The sequence below is a fragment of the Peromyscus maniculatus genome, chromosome 10, assembly GCF_049852395.1.
Source record: "Peromyscus maniculatus bairdii isolate BWxNUB_F1_BW_parent chromosome 10, HU_Pman_BW_mat_3.1, whole genome shotgun sequence".
Classification (NCBI taxonomy): domain Eukaryota; kingdom Metazoa; phylum Chordata; class Mammalia; order Rodentia; family Cricetidae; genus Peromyscus; species Peromyscus maniculatus.
This window is the reverse complement of record NC_134861.1, coordinates 8,022,073-8,043,295: the sequence shown is the minus strand read 5'-3', so window position 1 is coordinate 8,043,295 and position 21,223 is coordinate 8,022,073. Positions and strand designations below refer to the sequence as shown.

General features: G+C 52.3%; 1 protein-coding gene across 4 annotated transcripts in view; it reads right to left on the bottom strand.

Annotated features, from left to right (window-relative positions):
* The window catches only part of Zmat5 (zinc finger matrin-type 5), a 30,468-nt gene that overhangs the window by 2,669 nt on the left and 6,576 nt on the right, over positions 1-21,223 (bottom strand). For 2 of the 4 annotated variants that reach the window (XM_006972954.4, XM_042285704.2), the window contains exons 2-5: positions 12,616-12,769; positions 5,957-6,019; positions 4,388-4,468; positions 2,763-2,874 (exon numbers count right to left, since the gene is read on the bottom strand). In XM_006972954.4, the coding sequence (XP_006973016.1) occupies positions 2,763-2,874; positions 4,388-4,468; positions 5,957-6,019; positions 12,616-12,742 (383 nt within the window). In that variant the 5' untranslated portion in view covers positions 12,743-12,769. Of the gene's footprint in view, positions 1-2,762; positions 2,875-4,387; positions 4,469-5,956; positions 6,020-12,615; positions 12,859-21,223 lie in introns of those variants that run through there. The other 2 variants (XM_076545830.1, XM_042285705.2) reach the window with 2 other exon arrangements.

Sequence of the window (21,223 nt, the reverse complement as noted above, 5' to 3'; positions counted from 1 at the left end):
GCGTCCTCAGTGATGTCATTCAGGCTAGGGTCCCTGATCCCCCAAATGTGTCTTGATAGTCACCGTGTCCTGGCCACTGTTTCTACTAAAGTTTGCAGGCTAAGTAGGGTTTTTCCAGGAGAAGAGAGAGATAAGGAGGCAGCATCCAGTGTGACCCAAGCAAGGTTAAGAGATGGGCAGTCGGTGCTGTCCCCGGGCCCTGTCCCTGGGGACTAAGCTTGGAGCCTGAGTCTTCCTAAGAAGATACCATAATGGACATCTGGAGGTCTCAGGAGGGATGGCCTGGGGCCAAGGTACCTTTCCAAAGTAGTGGGGCTGCAATGTGGGGAGGGAGGGGCCGCAATGTGGGGAGGGCCTGCAAGGCTGCAAGGCTGCAGAGGAAGCCGGGGCAAAGAAGACAGACACTGCTCCCACAGGATCCTCTCAGGGATGCGGGACAGAACAGGGAAACCCACAGTGAATCCAAAGATGCAGAGGCAGAACCCCAACCTGGAGAGATTGGGACGGAATGGGGACTCATGTCAGAGTAAACCATCACCTCTCTCCTGGCAACTCCTGTCAAGGCTACACCAGTTTGCTCTGCCCAGAAAAGAAGCCATCTTGCCCGGAGCCCTCAGGAGGAGAGTGACTGGGCAGAGACAGACGACAGGTAGCTACAGAGAAAAGCAATTCCCCGGAAGTGTCCAGAAGGAGAGCGGCCCGGGAATCCGGATTCAAACTTCTAAGAACCTAGGGTGGCCCAGATGCAGGCATCTTCCTGACCCAGTCGCTGCCACTGTCACTTCAGATGTGGGCTGCTGGGCCCCTGGGCAGCACTGAACACAGTAGTAACAGAGGAGCCGGCGGCCGAAGCAGCAGGGCCTCGGTTACCTGACCAGGAAGAGCCAACTCCAGAGGTGCACAGCAGTGTGCCAGGCTCCCTGGATGCCCGGGACCACGTACAGGACACACCCTGAATACCAAACCAAGCCATGGTGTGGTCCCTACTCCGGCAGTGACTTGGGCTACTCACTCATCCTGCTCCCCCGTATCAGCCCCTAGCTCCCCTACTCACCCCGGGCATGTCTGTCTGCACTCGGGCAGGGACTTTGGGTATGCTATCTCTACTTACTGGCCACTCAAGCCCAGAGACAGGGTCTTGCTGAACCCTCTCACTGCCCCGTGTGCCCAGGCTGTCACTCACTCCCACGGAAGGAGACTGCTGAGGCAAACAGTGGAGGAAGCAGCCCATACATCACAGTTAACAAGTGGAGAGCTCTGGGAACCCTCGTGGTGGGCTCAGAATGAGTACCCTGCGGCTCTCTGGCACAGCTGACGGAGCCTAGACTCCTGGACCATGTCCAAAATTACATCCCTTCAAACGGGTCCAGAAGAAAGGGGTGTCCCTTCCTGTGGTGTACAGCCCTCTGTTTAGGCTGTACCTGTACTATATATCTTTAAAGTGGGGGTACAGGTTTAAACTAAAAGTAAAATGAGGCTGTAGAGGAGGTTCAGCAGTCGAGAGCACTGGCTGCTCTTGCAGAGGACTCAGCTTTGATTTCCAGCACCCACCACAACCACCTATAACTCCAGTTCCAGGGGATCCAGTGTCCTCCTCTGGCCTCCACGGGCTCTGCACATACATGGTGCACAGATAAATGTGCAGACCAAACATCCATACACACACAAATTAAAGCACTGTGTTTTGAAAAGGTAAACCACAGAGGTGATTTTTAAATGCCACAGCAGGGGCTAGAGGTGCAGGGCTCGGCAGGTGCAGGCGCTGCTGGCCTGGAACCCACATGCTGGAGAGGACCGACTCCTCTAAGTCGGCCTGACTCCCACCTGCATGCCATGGCATGTGTGTGCGCATGTGCACACCTCCTCCCAAATAAATGTAAAAACACCGTTTTAAATACAATATTAATCCCTTTCCACTGGGACAAGAAGCTCAATCTTTACCCTGTGGCAGAGCCTGGAGGAGAGTTTTCACTCCACAGAATGTCTGACAGACATCCTTAACACAGCCAAGCCACTGTCCCTTGAGGCCACAGCACAGAGACATCTGTACAAAGCCACACCCAGCTCTCAGCTTTAGCTCTTCCCCCTGCTCCACCTTTAACACCTGGAGGGCCCGGGAGCCCTGGCCTTGCCTTGGGCTGTGACACCATGTGGCTGCAGAAGCTGCTGCCCCACCGCTGTACAGCTGTCTGCTCAGGGAAGTGTGGGCTGCATCCTGACCCTCTAGAGAGAGGAGCGCACAGCCATACTCTAACAGTGCCTGGCTCAGCACAGTTCCTATGTCCACTTCAGAGCATCCTGGGTCCTCAGGGATGCAGTGGGACAATGACCTTGCTGGCATCCCCTTGCTCTGCTTCCTTCACCAGTGTTTGTGAGTCCAGCTTCCCCTTCTACAGGGCCCTACATGGGACAGTGAGCCCCAGGTACATAGGGAGCTTAGCTGCCATAGGTTTGGCCCTGACCTTTTACAATGCCAGGTGTGGAGTCACATCTGTCTGGCCACTAGCCTCTCCTTCAGCCCTATGGGGTGAGTAGTAAAGGAAGGGACCAAGGGACCAGGCAATTTCTCCAATACAACTCCCTCTAGCTGGGGTTTGAGAACCCAAGACCTTCCAGTGGGCCCCCCCTCCAGGAGGCTGTTGTGGGGGTTCATGCTTGGTCCGTGGGCCTGGGCAGTTCACATGGATGCCTCAGCTTCCCCGAAGGTCAGGCTGGCTCAGGCAGCTCCCAGAAAGAAAGAGGGATAATCCTGGGGCCTGTACCTGCTACTTGGGGCTGAGCTCAGCCTCTTAGCTCTCTTCTCCAGCCAGTCCTCCAGGTGGCCCTCAGGAAGCTCAGCAGTCTCCAGTGGCCATTCTCTGGCCCGCCTCTCCTCTGCGGGGGACAGAATGACAAGGAAGGGTAAGGGACACAACCCCGGTGGCCTGAATCTCATTCTTCCACAAAGCAGCAAGCACTAGGCAAACTCGGGGATGACGGACTAGTCTGTCGGGGGGAAGTGGGCCAGTAGGTCAGGATCAGGTGTGTCCCTCCATTCCACTGGCTCCGACAATGACTCAGTGATGTAAGCCTTGCTCTGCTCTCTGTCAAACAGAGACATGCTGGCTGTCTCCAAGCCTTGGGGAGCTAGAAGCAGGACAATGAATACAGAGCTTAATTCTCAAGAGGGGTCTAAATGTGGGATGCAGGAGGCACCGTGGCCTGTAGAACGGGGTGGAATCGCAGCTCCGGCACCTGCCAGGTCTCTGACCCTAGGCAAGGTAATACGCCTCAGTTCCCTGGTTTTTTCCCTCATCCAGTGTCCCATAAAAATGGTGCTCACTATACTAAAGACAACCAGTGAGTGGAAGGAATTCAAACAAGCTGGTGAGAGCTAGGGAGGGAGGGAGGCTCTCGCTACTGCAGGATGGGGCCTTGTGCTAGGGTCCACACTCGCTCAGGACCAGGCTCTACACTGTCACTGAGTCCATGTCATCTCACTCACCCTCGCAACCGCTACTGCCTCCAAGAACCCGTCCCCGGGCCACGGTCACAGGGCGCTGACAGAGCCAGTGCCATTTCAACTGGCTCATCCTAGCTTTCTTTCCACTGAACACTGTGTTCCTCCCACCGTGAGCCAGCCATTCCCTGACGGCACGTGTCCAATGAAGAGCCCCACGAGGCCTCACTTCTGCCCTGCGAAAGCTCCCAGAACTCCTGCGTGGTGCCAGCCTGCAGGTCCTTCTGCCTGAGTGCTGGCTCATGGAGATGGGGACAATCACCCAGGTGGCACTTCCTGGATCTGTAATGGGACGAGCAGAGAATCCCAAAGGCAGACATGCCGGCTTTCATGGAAGCCACAGTCACCAGGCTGTGAGGGACCTGAACACACTTTTCAACAGGTCTCATGTATTGAAGCTTGAACTAGGTATGTAGTTCAAGTCCAGGAAGACAACCTTAATTAAACTCTTGATCCTCCTGCTTCCGCCTTTCAAGGCTGAGATTACAGGTGTGTCAGCAAGCCCAGGAGGGAAGTGTTTTCTGCAGACTTGTCCTCAGAGGTTGCAGGGCATTTGCTGGTGCTGAAAGGGGACGCTTGTGTTTCCTGACTACAGGAAGGAGGGGAGGGAGAGGGAGGAAAGCATCCACAGAGACTAGCAGAAGGTGAGGGAGGGCGTACCCTCAGGGTCCTGGGAAGCAGCTACATGTGCTTCATTCCCAAGGAACACAGCCCTGTTCCTGACACCCACCCAATGGAACGGCTCAGGGATTCCCCCCCAGCCTGGACAGTCCTAGGCTTATTCACATAGTACACGCCAGTAAGGGAGAAGTGGGGTGGCATAAAGCAGTTTCCTGGTATTACAGCCTCTCCCATTTCCACCCCCAACTCTGCTTCACCCCTACATACCCTCCACCTGGATGCTCAGTTCCTGCAGATCTCGTTCTGACATGTGGGAAAATCTGCAGTTGGAGCCAAAGTCGCACTGGCCTGCAAAGGGAAGAGGTTACTCTCTGCTCAGGAAGGGTTCTACCACAGCTGAAAGCACTCTGACAGACAGGTCTCCTAGTGTTGGGGGCAGGATTTTAGGATCTAGAGTAGCAGCCCCAGTCTGGAAGAAAAAACAGGACTCTGGCACTGCTCGCCCTCACCAGCCTGAGGTGCCACCCTGGCCCATCATGCCCTATTCCTGATGCTCTGCTGGGAGCCTCCATGAGTATTCCCCGAAGCCTGTCAGTGTTGGCCCACACAGGCCTGAGCAGGCCATCCTTCTCACCAGCCCATGCCATGGGGCTCAACGAGCTCCATGTGGATTCCTGAGAGGCTCATCCTTCCTCTCTAGACCAGCTCACTGCACATGCTGTGGCCCTACCTGGTGCTCTGCCTGCTCAGTTAGCCTGAACAAGCAACTGGACTGCTCCTCAGAGAGCCTGGGGCAACTTTGCCAAGGAGAAGTCAATGTCTGGATGGCTTCCCCATTATCAATCAAGGAATCTGAAATATGGCTTTCAAAATTATAGATCAGTGGCGTCCTCAGCTAGCACAACCTACCAGAGCTACCCACGCCAAGGCCGAGTCTGTGGGGGACCCCTGACCTGCAGGCCTGGTGGCCACTCGTCAAGCAGCACTGTCTCCTGAGGGGAGTCTGGCCATTTACCCAGCTCCCCTGGTCCAGCAGCAGTGCCCTCTCCAGAGCTAAGCTCCTGTCTAAACTATGGGAATCCTGCGGATTTCAGCCTTGCTTTGACTGCCAGGAAGCTCAGGGCTAAACCCTTAGAAGAGTAACACAGGCCCTCAAGGACGGGCATGGAAACTAGTGATTCCTGGATCACCTGACTTCCCAGCCTTAACTGTCTTTCCTTCCTTCCTTACTGCTATCTTCATTGTGTGTGCATGCATGTGTGCGTGCGTGTGTGCATGCATGTGTGCGTGCGTGTGTGCATGTATGTGTGTATTATTTTTTTCTAAAGGCAAGGCTTGCTACATAGCCTTGGCTGGGTATGCCTTCACCTCCCCAGTGCTAGGATAAGGGGCAGGGACCACTACACTGTCCTATACTCACTTTTATGAGCTGAGGATTAAGTACTCAAAGGAACACCTAGCACCCGAGGTTCTTACTCTGAACTTGGGATTACTAGATCCATCCCAGTCTCTGTCTCCCCTTGCTGGGAAGGAGGATGCAGGAGATCAGGCCCCCTGGCTAACCTAACCAGCCGGTCTATGACTTCAGTAGTGTTCTCTGGCTCACATTCCCCAGCACTTCTTTTTCTAAATGGGCCAATAAAACCACAGCCTATGCCTGAAGGTCTCTAGGTAAGAACAAGTTCCTGGAGATGCCTCAAAGGACTGGTCAGCTAAAGCCAAGACTACATAGGGGTTCAGGATGGTGGCAGGGACCGGAGGAGACACTGCAGGGTGCCATGCAGGCCAGACAAGATGTGGCTTTTCTGTAAGGACGGAGCTGAACAGAGTACTCACCTGTCAGCAGGAATTTCCTGCAGGGTCTCTTGTTCTGTTCATCTAGCAGGATGGCAGCTGCATCTGCAAGGGAAGTTTGGATTCAGATGACTCCACCGAGGGAGGAGCCTGCAGGGCATGCGTCAGAGGTATGAAATAGTTCTCAGAAGAGCGCTCTCCATCCACGGAGGGGTGGAAGCTGGCCACAGTGGGTAGAGATGGTGGATACAGGCAGCCACACTAAGGGGACCTCCACTCCTCACACCCCTCAGGACTAAACGATGGGGCGGTGTGAGGCTAGAGGCTCTCCAAGTTGTCTGCCAATGGGTTTGGATGGGGGAGGTTATTTGAAAACTCGAGCTCCATGGGACCTCTGTGAACTACCTTCCTAACTCCCTGTAAGTCTGTCCTGAGACAGTCACAGACTACACACAGATGTTCGGCTCCATGGCAGGCCACATGTTCAATGGTGATCTTCTGCCTAGTGATGTCATGGTTGTTTTAGTCTGTGATAGCCACACAACAATGTCTCCCTGTTATTAAGTGGCACATGATATTTCAACATGAAAACTTCCCAGAAAGTCTTGATGCACAGGACTGTGCTCCCTTCTACCCCCAGCAGGGCCAGGGAAGGCTCCCAGTGCAAGACTGTGATGAGCACGCTTTTCATCTCTCCTGGCACCAGTGTGGGGACTCAGAGCCACAGCAGCCACCACTCTGTACAGGACATCCCGGTGATCATTCTGGATGCACGTTTTAACCCTGGTTTCCCATTTCTCCTCTCTTTACTCTCACCATACCGTTAGGGTTTCGTTTCTTTTCTTAAAGTTCCCAAATACTGGCGCTATTGTTGTTAGGTTGACGTTATCTCTGTCAGACTCTATTTTTTTTTAAAGATTTATTTATTTATTATGTATACAGAAGAGGGCACCAGATCTCATTACAGATGGTTGTGAGCCACCATGTGGTTGCTGGGAATTGAACTCAGGACCTCTGGGAGGGCAGTTGGTGCTCTTTTAACCTCTGAGCCATCTCTCCAGCCCCCCAGACTCTATTTTTTTTTAAAGATTTATTTATTATGTATACGATGTTCTGTTTGCATGTATGCCTGCAGGCTAGAAGAGGGCACCAGATCTCATTACAAATGGTTGTGAGCCACTATGTGGATGCTGAGAGTTGAACTCAGGACCTCTGGAAGAGCAGTCAGTGCTCTTAACCTCTGAGCCATCTCTCCAGCCCCCAGTTTTGGTTTTAAATTGATGTGTTTCTCAGCAGGAAAGGTATCAGTCAAAACTGAAAGAATAAACCAGGCATGGGGGTGTGTACCTACAGTCCTCACTACTTGGAAGGTGACACAGGATTGTTTGAGCATAAGTTCAAGGCCAGGCAGGGCAGTGCTGGCGCATGCCTTTGATCTCAGCACTTGGAAGGCAGGGGCAGGAGGATCACAGAGCGAGTTTCAGGACAGCCAGGGCTACACAGAAAAACCTTGTCTCAAAAAAAGAAAAGAAGGAGAAGAAGAAGAAGGAGGAGGAGGAGGAGGAGGAGGAGGAGGAGAAGAAGAAGAAGAAGAACAAGAAGAACAAGAAGAAGAACAAGAAGAAGAAGAAGAAGAAGGAGGAGGAGGAGGAGGAGGAGGAGGAGGAGGAGGAGGAGGAGGAGGAAGAGTTCAAGGCCAGCTTAGGCCAGATAGCTAGATCCTGTTTCCAAACAAACAAAAGTCTGAGTAAGGTAGAGAAGGTGACCCCTAGACAAGAAGAGAGGTAGGGCTGGACATTTGCCTACACCTTTCCAAAGGCCACGGGCTCTTGAGTCCAGAAGACCTAGCTCAACCCCAGCTGCACATGGCCACAGGAAGCGGCTGTCTTTCCAGGGTTGTCTCTCCCCGTTACATGGGGGAGAAAAGCTCCCCCTTGGCGGGGCTGCTGTGAAAGTGTTAATAGAACAAGAAATGGGGAGCCCTTGAGACGTGGTCGCAATCCTGCTGGTACCTTAGAGTCACAGGCCTTGGGCAGCCTCAGCATCCTCTTCCCAGCCCCCGACAGCACTACCAAGCAGCCACAGTTATTCCCTCCTGACAAGCCTGCTGGACAGCACTAACGGCTCCATCCTTAGGGGTAGGGACTGGGCCTGAGACAGGGAATGGGCTGCCCAAAGACATGTGGTCGGGAAGAAGCAGCACCTAGCCTGCACTGTGGTGAGTGGAGAGCCCTGCTCCGCTTTCAGGTGGCCGAGTAAGTGGCCATTGCTGCAGGGACGCTTCCTTGCAGAGCAGCTAGTCCTCTGGGATTGGAACTGGCTGTCAGAGAATTCATTCCAGTGAGGAGGCTCCTAGGCTGGAGAAGCACCCATCTGTCAGGCCCAGCTGGGACTACAGACACTAATGGCCTACCTTCTCACGATTCTTCTGGGCCTAGTACCACTGCAGCTGGCAGGAGGGCTGAGCCTGGATCCCAGACGAGGGGCCCTGAGTGAATGGCCGAGTGTGGGAGAACTCCATACTACCTATCCTCTGGCTGGTATCGATCCACCCAACTCACTTTAGAAGCGTGGGGCAGCTATGGACAAGCAATCCACTCCTCTCAGATTCCCAGAAGTCCAGATAGGTCTTGAACTTAGGATCCTCCTACTTCAGACTGGGATTACAGGCCTGCATCACCAGGGGTGGTTCTCAGGTTCCACTTGCATTTTTCCCCTTTGGACAGGATCTCACTATGTAGCCCTGGCTGGCCTAGAACTCACTGTGTTGCCCTGGATATCTCAAGCTCTTCATCCTCCTGCCTCAGTTTCCTGAGTGGTAGGATTATAGGTATGCACTTTTTCCAGGTTCTGCTTTAATTCCTCTGAGAGAGAGAGAGAGTCATTATAATTGCTAAAATTCCTTGGTGCCCCTGAAGGACGCTGCTGAGAACCTTCTGCCCAGGCTCTGCTCAGAGGGGCCTTGCTCCCTCCCCTACATGATAAGCAGTGCTCTCTGTGACCTGAAGTACCCATCCCTCAAGCTCCACCTTCCCCAGCACCCAGCTGCCCCCGCAGCCCGCGCTGGTTTGCTCAATTGAGCCCTTCATCTCTCAACCACTCACTACGCGCATCCTCCCTGTGGACCAGGCACTGTGCCAGTTTGTGTAAGTACAGAGCAAGTGAGACCCTGCCCTTCCTCCCAGCCCTACAGCCGCTCTAGTCTACATGGACGTCGAGGCAGTAAGTGCTGAACCTGTCGCCGGATGACCCGGCCTGGCCCTGCGGGTGGGGAGACATTCCGGAGGGTTTGCTGTCTGTCTTGAGTTCTGAGAGTCGGGGACTGTCCTCATGGAGGAGGGCAGCGGGCAGGGCATGTCCACAGAGAGGGTATGAGGGAGTGTGGCCAGGGCCAGGAGTGAAAGGCCAGCAGAACACAGAAGCCAGCACACGCCTGGGACTTTGCCCAAAGCACCTTGCATAAGTGACTGCAGGCCCTGAGATGGCTCAGCAGATACCGGGGCTTGCTGCCCAGTCTGACATTTGAGTTCTATGCCTAGAGAACCCCCATGGCAGACAAACTCATCTTCATAAGCTCTCCTCTGACTTTCACATGCGAGCCATTACACACACACACACACACACACACACACACACACACACACACACACACACACACACGCGCGCGCCCCAAATAAATAAATGTAATAAATAACCTGGGCAAACCTATGTAAAAGAAGGGCCCTACTTTACCCACCTTTGACTCTTCAGAGGCTGGCTGTGAGCTAAGTACTGCTAAGTACTCACCGAGCAATGGCTGGATAAATGAGCCCAAGAGACAAAGGGCCTGAGGTCAATCCTTGGGGGACACCGAGACATCATCGCTACTTCCTATACCCTTTGTCTAGTTACCATGGACCACCGAGCCCCGTTCCCTATTGTTACATCTGTTTTACATACAACAAGGTTAGGGTCACACTGTAGGGACTGACAGGCAGCTAGTCTTCAGGGCCGGCGCTTGTTCTGACCATGGCCTGTGGAACACCAGTTGCTGAGGGCTCATGGACTTGTCTGGAGGGACAAAGCGGTGCTGAGTGAAGCTCCAGGTCTCTCTCTCTCTCACACACACACACACACACACACACACACACACACACACACACACACACACACTACCTCTCTGGGTCTGCAGAGTTGCTTGGGGTAAGCCAAGGGGAGGCTGATCTCGGGAGGCCTCCTGAGGAAGTGGAAAGAGCTCACGTGCCAACTCAGCCACCAAAGCTAGATCCCCCCAGGGTCTCTGTATTGAAAGCTATCATCTCTAAGCAGGGACTCCTGGCCACCAGCCTTCCTCACAGAGCTGTTCAAAGGCCTGGATGTGGCTGAAGATGTGAGGAGTCCTGAGGAGAGGGCCTCACGGCATCCACCTTTTCACCTTTCTGTAATACAAAGAGTCTGCTGCTCAGCCCTGAACCCAGGACCTGGCACTAGGAGATGATCTTGGCCCAGCTGATGCCAGATCACAGTCTCCACTGGATTTGGGGGACAGGAGGCCTTGCCTGATGCCAGGTTTCTGAGGAGCTCCACTGTTTCTGAATTCCCAACCTACCCCTTTTCTCTCTCAGCCACTGCCCCCCTCACCACCACCACCACCACCACCACCACCACCACCACCACCACCACCACCACCACCACACTGGTGGGCCACGATCCCTCTGTCAAGTCTCCGAGCCTCGCTTTCCTCTCCTGAAATAGGGAAGCTTTAAAAATACCATAGCTAGCCAGGCAGAAGCACATGCCTTTAATTCCAGCACTTGGGAGGCAGAGGCAGGCGGATCTCAAGGCCATCCTGGTCTATACAGTGAGCTCCAGGACAACCAGGCTGCATAGTGAGACTCGTCTTTAAACAAACAAACAAAACCATGGCTGGTCCCAACCCCTCAGCCCGCACCCCGCATCTGGAGATGGTGTCAAGGGATCAAGGTTTCATTTTGATTGAGATGAGGTCTTGAGGTATACCTAGGCTGGCTTCAAACTGGATATGTCAGGCTTGGTGACTCATGCCTGTGGAGACTGAGGCAGGAGAATTGCTGCAAGGTCAAGGCCAGCCTGGGCTACATAATGAGTTCCAGGTTCCAGGTCACCTTGTGCTAGAGTAAGATCCTGTTTTAAAAATAAGAACAACAAACTGCTGGCCTCAAGTGATCTTGCCTCAGCTTCCCAAGTAACACCACCTCTACTAAGCTTAGCTAGCATTTTCCTTAAAGGTTCCTAGGCAATCCTAACACAGTCAGGGCTGAGGGCCACTATCCCACAGAGTCACTCAGAGAAAGAAATGGCTTCCCTTCTCCTGTCTTCTTGGCTGCTAAGACTCAGTTTTTGGCTTCCCAGATCTGGCTCTCTCCTTCACCTGCTTTGAGCCTGTAGTGCACCAACACGACCCCATCTCAGTCCAGGAACTCCGGGGCCATTGCAGCCACAATGCCAATCTCCTGTACCTTTCGGCTGGCTCCGTAGAGCTCCTACCTATCAAGACAGGCCCTGTGCTGGGTGCTTCCCACCGCAGCCCCTCATCAGGTTATCTAGGGCCGAGAAGCCTTTTCTAAAGGGCCCACCCTTCTCTGGCAGATGGACAGCACCCTCTGTGCCCATCACTGAACAGCCATTTCCCACACCCTATTGCCAACCAGCAGTATTCTTCATAAGGTTGCCCTGGAAGATCCAGCTTCCGCTCCTCCATGCTTCTCTTACAGGCTGCATCCTCTCCCCCTGCTCCCAGAAGTATGTCTGAAGTCCATATTCCAGCCAGCAGCTCAAAGACTAACTCCTCAAAGCGGGCTCTTCCAACTCACAGTGTCCCTTAGGTAGTCCATGGTAGGTAAACCCAGAGGCCTTGGTCAAGGTGTCCGGAAAGGAGGCTCCACTCGGGCCTACCCGTCTCTCTACTCTTTTTGTTGATTTTTTTTTTGTCTTCCTACTTTGCAGCTCTGGGAATCAAACACAAGGTCTTCTGCATGCTAGGCAAACAATCCATCCCTGAGTTATAGCCTCAGCCCTTGGCTTTGTTAGGTTTTTTTTAACACGGTGCCTGGCTAGCCTAGAACTCACTATGTAGACCAGGCTAGCCTTGTCTCAGACTCCTAGAGATTCACCTGCCTCTGCCTCCTGAGTGCTTGAAATAAGGTATCCATCCCCACAAGTTGTTCTCTGACCTCCACATACATTGACTCTGGGCAAATGTGTGCATGCATTTGTCCACATGCAATTGAAGAGGACCTGGGCTCAGTTTACAGAACCTACATGGTGGTTCACAACCATCCACAGCTCCAGTTGCAGGGGACCTGATGTCTTCTTCTGCCCTGCACACCAAGCATACATGTACTTACGTATGTGCAGGCAAATACATACATACAATAAAAACAAATGTTAAAAAAAGTCAGCCAGGTGGCGCACGCCTTTAATCCTAGCACTCGGGAGGCAGAGACAGGCAGATCTCTGTGAGTTCGAGGCCAGCCTGGTCTACAAAGAGAGTTCCAGGACAGCCAAGACTACACAGAGAAACCCTGCCTCGAAAGGAGAAGGAGAAGGAGGAGGAAGAGGAAGTAGTAGTAGTAGAAGTAGTAGTCGTCCATCCCAGTCCGTCCCTAAAGTGTCCTTGTCTGGTGGGAAAGTTAAGTCAGAGTGTGGCCCCCAGGAGCCACCCTGAGCCCGCCAGCACCCACCTCGGAACATGTCGTACCACACCTTCTTGGCCTTGAGGTGCTGCAGCCCATTGAGGTGCTTCTTTCGGTTGTGCAGGTTGTCCTGGAAGGAGCGGTCACAGTAATCACAGAAGTATCGCTTCCCCATGGCCACCTCCACCAAATGCGAGGGCCCCTGCAAAGCCACAAAGCATTTGGTCAGACCACTGAAGAGAAGATCCTGTGCCAAAGCTCTGGGCACACACAGGGTCCTCATCCAAGCACGGAGAGCCAGGCTCGGGCCAAGGCTTTGCTCGCAGGCCCGCTGCCTCTGGAGTTTGCAGAGCTGACAGCTGACAGTCCTCCCAGAGGGCCTCACTCTTCTGCTACACAATTCAACACTGGCTGGCCGAGCTAGAGCTTCAGGGTACGAGGTCCAAGTCTGGAGAGATTTATCTACTGATTCTGGTTTTTCCAGATAGTCTCTCTGTGTAACCCCCTGGCTGTCCTGGATCTCGATCTATAGACCAGATTGGCCTTGAACTCACAGAGATCCACCTGCCTCTGCCTCCTGAGTGCTGGAATTAAAGGCATAAGCCACCACTACCCTGCTGGAGATTTATTTTTTAAACTTCTAGGTAATTCTAAGGTGGACAGGCTGGAGGACGACCACCTTAAACCCTCTGGCTCGCCTCCTTCATCGCTGGTGGGCCTCCAACCTCCGTGTTCTCTCCGTTCAGGCCTCCCCCTGCTCCTCACACATGCCAGGCATGTGGCTGCCGTCTTGGGTTTGTCCTTGCTGAGCCTGGGCCTGGAGACTGTCTCTCAGACACCTGTCACACTCGCTCACTCAGTCCTTTGCTCAAATGCTCCCACCATCAGTGGATCTGAACTCGACCACTCGACCTGAACACACAGGATCCTCTTTAGTTCTCACCACTTTTGCTTTATTTTTCCTCAGAGCACTTACCTCCTTTAAAGCAATAAATTACTTGTTATGTTACTGTCTTTCTTTTCCAACAAGAATATAAATCCACGAAGGCAAGTATATTTTGCTGTTTCTTAGGGGCTCCAGCCCCTAAATGGTACTTGGAACAGAGCAGGTAGGCAACCAGGCATTTGCAGAATAAATTAACGAATCACCATGCTCCCTTTGGGACAACTGGGGTTCAGAGGGAGGAAGCGACTTGCCTAATGTCACACAGCTGGTAAGCAGAAAGCAAATACAGGTCCCCTAAAATTCTGCTGCCAAGTGTTCCCCCTCCTACAGCTCGCTCAGTGCTCAGGGAAGCCAGAGAGCGCCACAGCAGGTGCTGACGGCTTCCTGAGGAGATGGCTGCATCTTGGGGGAGGAGGTTCCCAGGCAGCATCAGATGGCAACGAGAACACTGCAGTGTCTCCAGGCCCTTCAGCAACAGCTCCCTCAGCCACCACGTCCCATGGCAAGGCGGACAGTGATTCCATCAGTCTCACAGCCACGTCCCGGGTCTTGCAGCCCACTGGGAGCTATCCCGAGGGACAGCGAAGACTAAGGCCAGAGCAGCCCCTCCCACGTCAAGAGCAGGCTCCTGAGGGAGGCCCAGAGGAAGATGGAAATGACTTCCCTGAGGTTACAGGGTGGCTATCTGAAGTGCCACACACCTGGCACACCGGGCTGACTCTGGGACTGAACCCACAGAGCAAACAGATGGGGGAGCACACCTCGGGAAGCTGGGACTGGGAGGGAGGAGGAGACAAACAGTTGCCCGGGCTGGTTGAGGCAGCCAAGCAGGCTGATGGAGGAAGTTGCTCTTGCAGCAGACAGGGATGGCAGCCATTAAGTCAAGGGCTGTAATGGGATCAGGAGCGGCTAGTCATTCCAAATGAAAACGTATAAAACCTCTCTTCTCCCATTACTTCCCAGAAACTGCATCCCAGACACGAGGACTTGATCTATTAAATTTGGCAGCTCTAATGCACCCTGTCTTGCCAATAAACTTATAGGAATTGGATTGAAATTGTTAGAGATGAACGCGTAACGGCCGAGTGCTTAACCAAGCCATTCACGAAGCTTGAAGCTCCACGGAGCTGCTGGCTCCGGAGAGGAATGGGAAAAGGAGGGGCGGAGGAAGGTGTCCCTCTGGAGACTGACAGGAAGTGGAACAATGGCTCTGCAACAGACGGAGGTGGACAAAACCACCCAGAGCACAGAAACCAGCTGTGTGACCTTATGCAGGTCACTGTCCCTTCCTCGCGCCTAGATTTTACTGTGTGAATCCGAGACAGTGGATCTGAATGATCAGCTATCGTTTCAGGAGTAATACAGACAAATATGCTAATACAAAGTTACAGATTTAGGCGAGGCTACAGGTCAGTGGCAGTGCACTTGCCCAGCAGGCATGTGGCGATGGGTCCAATCTCTAGCACCACAAATAAAAAAGACTAGGAACTGAGACTAACTCATGTTCAGCATCAAGTGCTCAGGAAACATTACTGGAGTCGTGGTTCTGAGCATCTATCAGACACTGGCTTTGCATGCATCATCCCACACAAGCCTCATCATGACCTGCAAGGGATGCCCATGAGACTTCAGGGTAAGAGCACTGAGACCCCAAGAGGCAAAGAAGCTCAGTCAAGGCCACACACTAGCAGGCAGCTGAGCTGGGCTTAGAACCCAGGTAGGATGTCGGCACTACACTAACCACGGCACTACACTAACCACAAGTCTCCAACAAATCATATGGACACTTACTATTCATTCACCCCACTACCATGCTGGTCCCTTTGAAACCCAAAATGTATGCATTAAAACCTACTTATGAATGGGAAAGATGAGGATCAGAGAGATACTATGAAGTGCCTTGGTCACAGAACAGGTTTCAGAATAAGGGAAGCCTCTAGTCACACCATTGGAAACACTAGCCCACTAGGAAATCAAGGCCACATGCCTCTCTGCCCATCTGCTCGGTCACACCAGAAACCAAATGAGCTCCTCCCCCGTGCACACATACATGGTGGCAAACCTCCTTTATGAACCTCAGCTAAGAGCCACAGCTGCCCACCCATAACCTCCTCTGGCTACCCCAGACAAGTCCACAGATCTGTCAGGAGAAGCCGGGGCTATCACTTGCCCTCTAGGGGCCTCATTGTACAGTGGCCGGAGGAGGGTCAAACCAGGAGATCTCTAAGGACCCCTGTAGGTCTAGTGTCTGTTGGTGACCACAGAAGGTGACCACAAGGCCAGGCAGTGGTGGCACACGTCTTTAATCCCAGCACTCGGGAGGCAGAGGCAGGAGGATCTCTGTGAGTTCAAGGCCAGCCTGGTCTACAGAGTGAGTTCCAGGACAGCCAGGGAAGGTGACCACAACAGTCCCTTCATTCAACTGTCACTGTTCGGATGGCACTGAGTCCCAGGCCCTGTTATCACCTGCTCTGGTTTCTAGGGAGGTCATGTGGGGTAAGGGGTAAGAACTGGGCTCTAGAGTTCAAGCCTAAACTTAAAAGATTTTTTTTTTAAAGATTTATTTATTTATTATGCCGGGCGGTGGTGGCGCACGCCTTTAATCCCAGCACTCGGGAGGCAGAGCCAGGCGGATCTCTGTGAGTTCGAGGCCAGCCTGGGCTACCAAGTGAGATCCAGGAAAGGCGCAAAGCTACACAAGAGAAACCCTGTCTCGGAAAACCAAAAAAAAAAAAAAAAAAAGATTTATTTATTTATTATGTATACAGTGTTCTGCCTGCATGTTTTCCTGCAGGCCAGAAGAGGGCACCAGATCTCATTACAGATGGTTGTGAGCCGCCATATGGTTGCTGGGAATTGAACTCAGGACCTCTAGAAGAGCAGCCAGTGCTCTTAACCACAGACAGAGCCATCTCTTCAGCCCTCAAGTCGAAATTTAAATCCAGGGCTACTGCTTTCTTTCTTTCTTTTTTTTTTTTTTAAAGATTTATTTATTTATTATGTATACAGTATTCTGCCCACACACCAGAAGAAGGCACCAGATCTCATTACAGATGGTTGTGAGCCACCATGTGGTTGCTGGGAATTGAACTCAGGACCTCAGGAAGAACAGCCAGTGCTCTTAACCTCTGAGCCATCTCTCCAGCCCTGGGCTACCGCTTTCTAACTCTAGTCTTACCAGTCCTTTGACTCCGACTGTTTCCCATGACAGCAGGGATGTTAAGAGCGGCCCGAGGGTGGCTGTGAGCATCAGGGCATTTGTGTTTGCACGACCACAGCACCAGGCCCTCATGAAACCCCAGCTATCAATACCATCAGTATTAGAGGCCTGCTGAAACTGGATGTCAGTGTTCAAATGGCCCCTGAAATTACCCAGTTTACATTGCAGAGAAGGCAAGTGAGTCTAAGAGAGGACCACGGAGCGACCAAAGTCCACAGCACCAAAGGCCAAGGTGGGCCTGGACCCCCAGCACCACAGACCAGACTCCCCATTGCATGATGGCTCCACAGCCTCCTGTGCCCAGGGATAACAGCAGAGGCTCAGTGCTTTCACCTCTCCCCAGGCTTGTCCCCACAGCCAGGGGCTCAAAGCCATGCCTTGGCAGGAGCTGGCCTTTAGCAAGGTGACCTCTCTAGACAAGAAGTTCCAGGCACCCGATCCAAACGCCGCCAGTAAGGGCTTGGGCACATATTAAGGGGCAGCCTGCAGAACTTCCTAGCCAGGTACAGCACCTTACCACACTGTAAACAGAACCGTTCGTGCCACAGCCAGGCGTCTTTGCACAAAGCACACCCTGCAGCACTGTGCTCCTTGGCCCTGAGTTGGCAGAAGGGAGACAGCTGGAGTGTCTATGCATGGGGCCCAGACAACAGCATGCGGTGCTGACTAAGCTGGCCTTCTCCACCATGATTCATCCCCATCTTCAGCAGTGTGAGCTAGGCTCTGTCCGGAACACAGAATGATCCAGCCCCACGCCTCACCAAGAACACAGGTGGTACCACCGACCCACTCCTAGGGACCAGGTCCATGGCTACAACACTATCTGCTGGTTCCCCAGAGCTTCACCAGATGCTAGGGCTGGCTATTCATGGCCAAGGGACAATACTTAAGCTGGTGAGACTTAAGTCCTCTGGGACCACACGGCAGATTCTAATGCCAATGCCCTCTGCAAAGTGATTTCAAGTACTGAGTGTGCCCTTAGCTATAAAACCAGGGTCTCACAGCTGATAGCACATGGCTCTTCAGCATCCACAAGGGATGGGTTCCAGGACCCTCATGGATAGCACCTCCCCCAGCTCATCCTTTATATAAAATGTCACAGAATTTGCATCTAACCCACATACAGCCTCTTGTATATTTTAAATCATCTCTAGAGCATTTATAATACCCAGTAAATATAAATGTTATGGAAACAGTTGTTTTATTGTATTGTTTAGGGAATAATGACAAAAATATCTATACATATTCAGTACTTTTTGTTTTGAGACACGGTTTCTCTGTGTAGCCCTGGCTGTTCTGTAGACCAGGTTAGCCTTGAACTCAGAGATCCACCTGCCTCTGCCTCCTGAGCAGTGAGATTAAAGGTCTGTGCCACCACTCAGGCTCCTTTTTGAAAACTGCAGTCAGACAGGACCCTGATATCTCACTTTGCATGCAGGCTTATTCTCTTGTGGGCCTCCTTCCCCTCCAGAACACAGGCTCAAGGGCAAAGAACTCGGCCTAGGCCACCATTGCTCCCAATTGCCAAGAACACACTGCCTGCATAATAAACGAGGGGCTTGCAGAGCCAAGCCCTCCCTCCCTCCACCTTGCTCCACGCCATTAGCTCCCAGGCCCTTTTTGGGAAAGCCAAGCAGGTATGTCTCTCACTGCACCAGCTCCTGCCACACTGGATGCCTGACTCTTGCAGCTGCCCACAGAACTTAACCCGTCCTGGCTAACTCACTGCACCTGACAATCCTCCAGGCTCAATGACCAACCTCTACCCACAGAGGGAAGAAGAGATGGGGAGGGGTGGGGGGAGTAGGGTGAAGGGAAACATCTTCAGATTTAATTCATGCATGCTGGTGTCTCACTTTCATTCTTTAAGAACTTTCTTATTTTTATGTGTGTGAGGGCTTTGTCTGCATACACACACACACACACACATCACATGTGCAGTGCCCACAGAGGCCAGAAGGAGGTGTTGGATCCCCTGGAACTGGAGTTACAGGTGGCTTTGAGCCGCCATTTGGATGCTAGGAACTGAACCTGGGTCCTCTGGAGGAGCAGTTAGTGATCTTAACGGCTGAGCCATCTCTCCAGCACCCAAAGGGTTTCGGAGACTCAACACAGAGCCTTTACACACTCGGCTGGTGCCCGACACTGAGCTACAGATCTGCAACCCTCAATTCCATTCTGACTTCGCCTTCACAGAGGGCCTTCTTGAGGTGAGGCCTGTTCTGCCCATGAGGACCAGCGTCTCGGCACTTGTCATCTGCTCACAGCTGGCCGGGCTGACAATAATGGCAACAATTACTGCTAGCAATAACAACATCTCATCCTGAAGGCTCTGAACTAGTAGTGCTGAGAGCCCCACGCCTCATCTTGTGGCCCTTCCCTGCCATGCACAGGGCTAAAATAAGCCAGCAGCGTGGCCTTGGCCAGGGGCTGCGACGTACACTGTAATTATCCCGACTTGTGCTCACCACATGCTGCCCTCAAGCTCACCTGCCGTTTCTTCTAATCATGGCACCATCGGAGCCCAGGTAAAGCGTAAAGCATGGCTTTATCGCAAGCCCTCACAGCACCGCAGCACCCCAGTGCCATGCCTGCCGTCAGGAGCTGATGGGGTCAGAGCTGGTCTGTGGGGATGGTCCAAGGTGGCCTGCAGGACCCTGCTCTGAAGGAAACGCAGGCAGGCCCTGTGTGTAGGGGCACCTGCAGGTGATGCTGCACAGCTCTCATCCAACAAGGATAGCATTTCTCAAGGCAAAAGACTCTTCCTCTAGGCTGGAGAGAGGGCTCAGCGGTTAAGAGGACTGCTTGTTCTTCTGGAGGACTCAGGTTCAATTCCCAGCACCCACATGTCAGTTTCACAACTGTCTGTAACTCCAGGGTATCTGACACTGTCACACACACAGACATACATACAGTCAACACACCAATGCACATAAAAATAAATCTTTTGTTTGTTTGTTTTTTGAGACAGGGTTTTTCTTTTCTTTTCCTTTCTTCTTCTTTATTTATTTATTTTTTAATTTTTATTTTTTTCAGAGCTGAGGACCGAACCCAGGGCCTTGAGCTTGCTAGGCAAAAGCTCTACCACTGAGCTAAATCCCCAACCCTTTCTTTTCTTTTCTTTCTTTCCTTTTTTTTTTTTTTTTTGAGACAGGGTTTCTCTGTGTATCTTTGCACCTTCCGTTGAACTCACTCTGTAGCCCAGGCTGGCCTCGAACTCACAGAGATCCGCCTGCCTCTGCCTCCCAAGTGCTGGGATTAAAGGTGTCACCTGGCAAGACAGGGTTTTTCTATGGAGCTCTGGCTGTCTTGAAACTTGCTCTGTAGATCAGGCTGGCCTTGAACTCACAGAGATCCTCCCTGCCTCTGCCTCCTGAGTGAAAAAAAAAAAAAAAAGAATCTCCTCCTTCACTGCACACATACAGACTAGAACAGACATAGAATATTTACTATGGTTATCCCTGGTTCAGGAATTATGTGTGTTTTATTTTTCACTTTGTTATTCTTATAAGAAGTTCTACATTTAGTGTAGATTGTTTGAAAACCTTTAAAACCAAAAGCATTCCCTTGGAAAAGTAGGGACTGAACAGACTGTGGTGTCTCACGCACACTGGAGGTACAGGCAGACCTTTGTGAGTTTGAGCCCAGACTGGTCTACATTGCAAGTTCTCGGCCAGTCATGGCTACACAGTGAGACCTTGCCCCAAAAAGGGACTGGAGAGAAGACTCAGTGGTTTAGAGTACTTGTTGCTCTTTCAGAGGACCAGTGTTCAGTTCCCAGCACCCACATGTTATGAGAGACACAACAATCCCTATCTCCAGATCCTGGGGATTCAATGTCCTCTTTAGACCTCCACAGGCACCAGGCATGCACGTGGTACACATACATATATACATACACGAAGGCAACACACACACACACACACACACACTTTTTAAAACGTTTAAGCAGGAATGAGATGTGGCTCAGCAGTAGAGCATGTATCTGGCCCGCGTGAGGCTCTGGGTTTAGATATGAGACAAGGAAGACTAAGTTTTACTCTTTCCCCTTAGGAGGCTGCCATAGATGGTTCCCGGGACTTCGTTCACCCGGATAAATCAGCTTGGATGGAAGTGGAAAAGGACAGAATAAATATTTCCTTCAGCTCCCGTTAGGTGAGCACCAAGGAAACCCTGGTTCTAACCTGACCTGGCCTAACAACCCAGAGTGAAGGTCGGCTGCACCTGGTTCTGGGCTCCAGACCACACGCTGAAGATAATTTTTCATCACATGGTTACAGGTCTCAGGAGGCTGGAGTTCCCAATCAGGAGACAAAAATAGTCTGAAGGAGGCTCCTGAACTAAATACTAGTTCAAACCATGTCTGCCTCCTCCTCCTCCTTCCTGTCACCAATGCTGTGCTGCTCCAGCCAGACCGCACTTCGTAATCAAGGCCTCTCTGCTGCCTGGCCGGTATTGTGCATCCTATCAGCCCTGCTCAAAATGTCTGT